Source organism: Octopus sinensis, linkage group LG29 (genome assembly GCF_006345805.1).
Source record: "Octopus sinensis linkage group LG29, ASM634580v1, whole genome shotgun sequence".
Classification (NCBI taxonomy): Eukaryota; Metazoa; Mollusca; class Cephalopoda; order Octopoda; family Octopodidae; genus Octopus; species Octopus sinensis.
The window spans coordinates 8,494,148-8,501,647 of NC_043025.1; the positions used below are offsets into that span (position 1 = coordinate 8,494,148).

General features: G+C 42.4%; 1 protein-coding gene across 1 annotated transcript in view; it reads right to left on the reverse strand.

Annotated features, from left to right (window-relative positions):
- Positions 1-7,500, reverse strand: part of LOC115226010 (C2 domain-containing protein 3-like) — a 163,433-nt gene that overhangs the window by 9,865 nt on the left and 146,068 nt on the right. The window contains exons 44-45 of the mRNA XM_036514798.1: positions 5,987-6,198; positions 3,720-3,847 (exon numbers count right to left, since the gene is read on the reverse strand). Coding sequence (XP_036370691.1) covers positions 3,720-3,847; positions 5,987-6,198 — 340 coding nt within the window. The remainder of the gene's footprint in view (positions 1-3,719; positions 3,848-5,986; positions 6,199-7,500) is intronic.

A 7,500-nucleotide genomic window follows, 5' to 3' on the forward strand; every position in this document is an offset into this window, starting at 1 on the left:
TTCTTTATCCTCACTTCTTATTCAAATCATTCATACACACACACACACACAATTTGAATAAGAGAAGAAGAGGAGATTCTTTCAGTTTCCTTCCCTCCAGCTGAGATCACTAAAATTTCATAGAAAATATCTTGGCAATCCTGTGAGCTTCCTCATGAGAGGGTGGGTGGTGGTAGTTCTGTGGTAGCTTCTGATTATTGGTTTCCCTTTCAGACACCTGATCAGCATTTGGCCGTGACAGCTTATTGACCAATTCCTTCCTTGCTTCCACCTGGCCGTCCTGCCTTGTTTGGTCAAAGGTGTCCTGTAAAGCAAAACTGCTTTAATGAGAAATTAAATTCAGAAAAATTTTGCATTTTTTATCCCAGCCCTTCATTGTCACCCTTCCCTCTACATCACTTTTCCCTAACAGGGACCCTTACTGCATGCCAGTACAGACAGTATACTCCTCTTAAATATATACTAGCTTAACAGCTTTTAATCCTGAAAGCGGCAAACTGGCAGAAACGTTAGCACGTTGGGCAAAATGCATAACCGTATTTCATCTGCCGTTACATTGTGAGTTCAAATTCCGCCGAGGTCGACTTTACCTTTCATCCTTTCGGGGTCGATAAATTAAGTACCAGTTACGCACTGGGATCTATGTAATCGACTTAATACCTATGTCTGTTCTTGTTTGTTCCCTCTATGTTTAGCCCCTTGTGGGTAATAAAGAAATAGCTTTTAACCCTTTCATTACCAACCCGGATGAATCCAGCTCTGACTCTGAGAACAAATGTCTTGTTTTCATAAGTTTTGAATTAAAATCTTCCACCAAACCTTAGTCACAATTTATGTTCCTAACACTGACTGAATGATAACTAAGTTATTTTATTAAATTCTTTGCTATATTTAAAATTAATTGAAAGAAACACAGAGCATCTCAGCAGAAATACAGTAACGAAAAGGTTAAGCTAGCTCCTTAGGTTCCATAACTTAGCAACTCAATAAACAGGGCAATACAAATTAAGTACAACATAGTAATAAATACTAGGATCGATATGATCAACTAAACCCTTTTTATTAGTTTTTTGGTAGGGTTGCAGTCTAAGGACTGGCAAATCATCATCATCATCATTTAACATCCGCTTTCCATGCTAGCAGGGGTTGGACGATTTGAGTGAGGTCTGGCAAACCAGACTCCAATCTGATCTGGCAGAGTTTCTACAGCTGGATGCCCTTCCTAACGCCAACCACTCCGAGAGTGTAGTGGGTGCTTTTACGTCCCACCGGCACGAGGGCCAGTTTGGTGGTACTGGCAACGGCCACGTACAAATGGTGCTTTTTACGTGCCACCTGTGCAGGAGCCAGTCCAGCGGCACTGGCGACGTCCTCGCTCGAATGTTTCATGTGCGACCAACACAAGTGCTAGTAAGGCGGCGCGGTAACGATCATGCTCGAATGGTATGCTTAACGTGTCACCGGCACGAAGGCCAGTTTGGTGGTACTGGCAATGGCCACGTCCAAATGGTGCTTTTTATGTTCCACCTGCAGAGGAGCCAGTCCAGTGACACTGGCGAAGTCCTTGCTCAAATGTTTCACGTACCACCAGTACAAGTACTAGTAAGGCAACGCGGTAACGATCACGCACGAATGGTGTGCTTAACGTTCCACCGGTACGAAGGCCAGTTTGTTGCCCAGGTAATGATCTCACTCGTATGGTACTCTTAGCGCTCCACTAGCAACGGATGTCGGTCACCAAGGAAAAGAATAAAACTCACTCACCATCACTGTCTTGTAGGTTGACATGGCAGTGTTTATCCTCACGGCTCTCATGGACTGCTCCAAGTCAGGAAGGGGCAAGAAGAAATTAGTGGAGGCCAGACGGCTGAGGGGGGCAGTTTTTGAGGGAAATGCTTTGGTTAGGTTGATCGTCGAGGCTGCATTGGTGCGACAAGGTTCAAGAACTTCTGACGCATCGAAAGCAACATTACTGCCCATAATATTGCTGGTGGTGGTCATGCGGAGCGGAAGCGGTTGTGGATGGGAGAAATGGGACGGAACAGTTTGTAGAGGCTGTGAATAAGGCCCTTGGGGTTGCTCAGATTTCGCAGTGTCTGGAATCGGTCCCTGTAGAGATGTGGTTTCTCTCTGCAGCACAAAATGACTGTCATCTGGCATCCCTGAAGGGGTTTGACTTGCGGATCCCTCGTGTTTGTAGGGCTCCACAAAAGGGGTTTCATTTTGCAATGTTACTGATAAAGAGGACTCAGCTAATGAAGACAAAAACATTGGACCCGTTGTATTGTCAGGGGACAGGAAAGATAGGTTGGCATCCTCAAAGGACCCGTGCTGAAGTGCTGCGTTTTCAGAGCAAATGAGTGGTGTTGAGATGACTGTGGGGGTGGTAGTGTGAGCAGTGGTGGCTGTCGTGATGGCATTAACAGTGTTGGAGGTAGTAGCCGCATCAGTGGGGATGGTAGTAATGCTAGTGGTGGTGGTGGTGGTGGCTGTTGTGGTGGTCATCTCAGTGAATTTGAGGAGATGGTCTTTAAAATGTCCGGCTATTCTATGGAAGTCCGCAAGGATCTCCTCTGTTTGGAACTCGTGCAAAGAATTCTGAGTACAAGAGTTATCAGGAATAACCAGGTGGCAGCACTGGTTGTTGCTGTTGTTCTCGTTGTTAGGGTGAGGGTGTTGGTGCTGGGAATGTGGTTGTTGCTGTTGTTGTTGTTGGTGGTGGTGGTGGTGGTTGTAGCGGGTAGCATCGTCGCTTGACACTATCTGGACAATAGCCGAAGGATCATCGAAGTGGTACTGGCTCCCTTCTGGAATAGATGACACATCGTTCACCAGACGGGGAACAATAATGCTTCCTTCTTCCTCCTCCTCCTCCTCATCATCATCATCATTGTAATCTTTTTCATCATCATCATCATCATCATCATCAACATCCTCATTACCACCACCATCATCATCATCATCATCATCATCATCATCGTCATCACTGTCATCTCCCAAGACGATGACATTGTCGGAGTCTGCCAGATCCGGTTTGTGCTCATAATCAAACCCCGACTCCACTGTTCTGTCACAATCGTTGCCCTTATTGTTGTTTTCTGTGTCTGCAGCTGGAGAGATCCCTGGATCTAACTCCAGACTGATCCCAGCGCCTCCACGAACGGAACATTCCGGATCTCCTTCGCCACCGGTGGGTGTGGGGGTGGAGAGCAACTCAGTGAGAAGTGCCATGCTCTTCTTTTGTTGAAGGTTCTCTTTGGGAAGAGTTTGTTGTTGTTGCTGATGTGGTGGTGGTGGTGGTGATAAAGCTTGACCAAAAGAGGCAGAACCCCTTTCCCCTAGCAGAGGGTCCACACCAAAACTCTGGGATTGTCTAGAGTCAGAAGTAACGACCCCGTTGCTTCTTAGAGTCCCAGGGTTTGTACTAGTGTGCGGCAATGACATTATCACAGGGGAAGGGCTCAGCTCTGACCCCTTGTTTAACTCAATATTCTCCTTCTCTCCAGCTTCCCCATCAGAGGTTACGTCCAGTAAATCGACAGCATCTCTTTGTGATGCTGAAGATGTGTCCTGCAGTGAAGACAAAGTGAAATCTGATTGGCTGGTTGGGATAGAAAACAGATTCTTCTTACACTTGTGGCTTTTGTTGCTGTTACTGTTGTTGTTGTTGTTGTTGTTGAGGGAACTGGATTTTGTTGTAGTAGTTGTTGTTGTTGTTGTTGATGTTAATGTTGGTGGTGGAGGTGGCACCACAGTTTTGTATCGAGCAGCACCAGCAGCAGAAATGTTTGGACTGAGTTTAGACAGGAGGGCGTGGTTCATCTGGTCAAGCTCCATCATCTGCTCCCTGAAAAAGAGAAAGAGATGTGAGAGAGATCTATAGATAGATGAGAGAGAGAGAGAGAGAGAGAGAGGAGAGAGAGTTATAGATAGGAGGGAGAGAGAGAGAGAGAGAGAGAGGTGACAGATTTATAGATAGATAAGGAAGGAGGCATATAAATGAGAGATTTATAGATAGATAAGGGGAGAGAAAGAGAAAGAGAGATGACAGATTTATAGATAGATAAGGGGGAGAGAGAGAAAGAGAGGAATATATGAGAGATTTATAGGTAGATAAAGGGAAAGAGAGAGAGAAAATTATATTTACAAAGTTATTTCGTATTAAAGTAGTCGTATTTCGGTAATTTCAACCAATCAATGACGTGTATTCAGCTGAATAAAACTTATATTTACGAAGTAATTTCACGTCAAAGTTGTCCTATTTCGGTAATTTCAACCAATCAATGACGTGTATTCAGCTGAATAAAATTACAGCCGTTGTTTGTCAACAACAGCTATCAGCGGTGTATTTTTCATTTGTCATGGTTATTTATGACATCGTTTGTGCGTTTGTACTGGTTTTAGGGTTAGGATTAATGTTGTCATAAATAACAGTGACAAACGAACTATACACCGCCAGAAGTTGTTGTTGACAAACAACAGCAGTAATTTTATTCAGCTGAATACACGTCATTGATTGGTTGAAATTACTGAAATACATCAACTTTAAGGTGAAATAACTTCTTAAATATAAGTTTTTCTCAAAAATGCTAAGAGTAAAAGATGTTTTATATGACAAAATTATTTTTTAAATCTGTCGGTCAAAGGGTAAAGGTCCCAACCATGTTGGTTGACTGTGTTAGTTCAACTTGTGTTAGTTTAACAGTCGGTCATTGAACAGTGAATAGTATCGTACCTATTTTCGAGAAACACAGAGTGTGTTCTGTGTTAACATACATTTCTGCGATAGGTTATTTTTAAATAACCACAACCATCTATTTTCCCTTCTCAAGCCATGCCTGGCTCATAAGGGCCAGTTTCCTAGTTTCCTTGGCGTATAGGTTCCTCACCTGGACGAGATGCCGGTCCGTCGCAGGTGAGCTGCGAGAAAGTTTTGGGGGAAAGAGTCAGCAGAAGTTTGCCATTACCTTCTGCTGGAGCCGCGTGGAGCTTAGGTGTTTCGCTCATAAACACACACATCGCCCGGTCTGAGATTCGAACCCGCGATCTCTCAACCGCGAGTCTGTTGCTCTAACCACTAGGCCATGAGCCTCCACACCATCTATTTATTTGTGGAATACCATTTTACACCAGACGTGTATATTCACATCATAGCATTAGGTAAAAGATGAAAGAAAATCAAAATCAATTCAATGACTGGCATCCGTGCTAGCAGGGTGCAAAGAGCACCATACGAGTGTGATCGTTGACAGAGCAGCTATTCGAGTATGATCATTACCAGCGTCACCTTACTGGCACTTATGCCTGTGCTTGTAGGGTGCCAAGAACACCATTCGAGCGTGATCGTTGTCAGAGCAGCCAACTGGCTTCCGTACCCGTGGCACGTAAAAGGGCACCATTCGAGCATGATCATTACCAATGACCTCGCTTGCTCGAATCTTTTTACACGTGTAAAAAGATTCGAGCGAGGTCATTGCCAGTACCGCCTGACTGGCCCCTGTGCCGGTGGCATGTAAGAAGCAACCACTACACTCTCGGAGTGGTTGGCGTTAGGAAGGGCATCCAGCTGTAGAAACCCTGCCAGATCAAGATTGGACCCTGGTGCAGCTATCAATCAAATCGTCCAACCCATGCCAGCAGGGAAAGCGGACATTAAACAATGATGATGATGATATATATATATATATATATATATATATATATATATATATATATAAAGCACTATCCAAACGTAGCCGATGCCAGCGCTGCCGGACTGGCTCCTGTGCCAGTGGCTCATAAAAAGCACCATCCGAATGTTGTCAATGCCAGCTCCCTCGTCCCGACTGGCTTTTGTGCCGGTGGCACATAAAAAGCACCCATTACACTCAAGATTGGAGCCTGGTGCAGCCATCTGGTTCGCCAGTCCTCAGTCAAATCGTCCAACCCATGCCAGCATGGAAAGCGGATTTTAAACGATGATGATGACAAAACCTCAACTACTCACCTGAGCTTCACTTTGAGGTCCCCTTGGGCCGAGGCAGTAAACTGGAAGGTTGGAAGTTCTAATGCCAGGGTGTTCCTGGCAGACATTTGGCTCTGCTGCTTCAACATTTCGTGGTGTCGCTTCACGTTCTCATAGTGTTCTTCAAAGTGGGGTAACTTGGTGTTGCTGGTGGTGGCGGTCATGGATGGACATTTTGCGGACACTTGCTTCCCCTGTATGATGATGATGATGATGATGGGTGGGTTGGAGGGGGAGTGGTGATGGGGTAGTAGAAGAATGGTGGGATGGTCGTGGTTGGGGTGGAGAGAGAAAATAATTTTGAAATGTTAAACAATTATTATAATTTGATTTACATACTCTCTCTCTCTCATTGACTCTCTCTCTCTCTCTAACAATCTATCTACCTTCTCTCTCTCTCTCCCTATCAACCTCTAGTTATATATATATATATATATATATATATTAGAAAAAAGCCACCTTTTATCAATTCAAAATGAACAATTAAATTACACCATCCAGAAAATTACATACAATAGAAATATTAACATTAAAATAACAATAAAATGTCAAAGATTAAGTAAATAGCAAAAAAAAAATAATAATAACGTATATAAATTGTGTGTATATATATATATATATATAAAACGGGAAGGTTTACGAAAATAAACAAAAGACGAAGGCAGGTGGAGTACAAACAAACAATGTATTAGTATTATATATATATATATAATTGTATACATATATATATATATAATGTGTGTGGTGTGTGTATATGGAAAAAAAAAAAATCAAGGTAGAAAATGCTAAAATAATTTTATGAAAAACATTTCAGTACCGGTTTCAGTCATTGAGACTTCTTCAACTGTAAGTATGGAAAACAATTAAATTTTAGAAAAATTAAAAGAAAAGTTTTTTTAAAAGAATATTTGTATATTGTTCAAATACAAGTGCCATTTTCCTTGTTTCCGCCTTTCTCTGTCTCTCTTATTTACTCTTGTGGGTTTGAGGTTGTTGTTGTTGTGTGTGTGTGTGTGTGTGTATATATTATCTCTCTCTCTCTATATATATATACACACACACACACACACATATAATTCCTGCTCATATACTCTTTACTCTTTTACTTGTTTCAGTCATTTGAAACAATTAATGCAGTATAATTACAATCAACTAATAAGGGTGAGAAAATTGGATACCATCAATTTAACACCAAGTGGCTTAGTGCATAAAAACCAGGAATACAATAAAGTTTATACGTAAATATAAGAGAGTGACCACTATGTGGTCGACTCTAGCACTAAAAATAGATCCGCTACGGTTTCAGCCACGAAGAATTGTTTCCGATGAAAGTTAGCACAACTATTAGCGTAAATGAACAGGGCAAATAAAAAATAACAAAAATGCAGATTAATTAGTATCCAATTTTCTCACCCTTATTAGTTGATTGTAATTATACTGCATTTAATTTTTGATGCAGTATCTGTTTCCTTGAATTTTGGCGGGCTTTAGCGGGG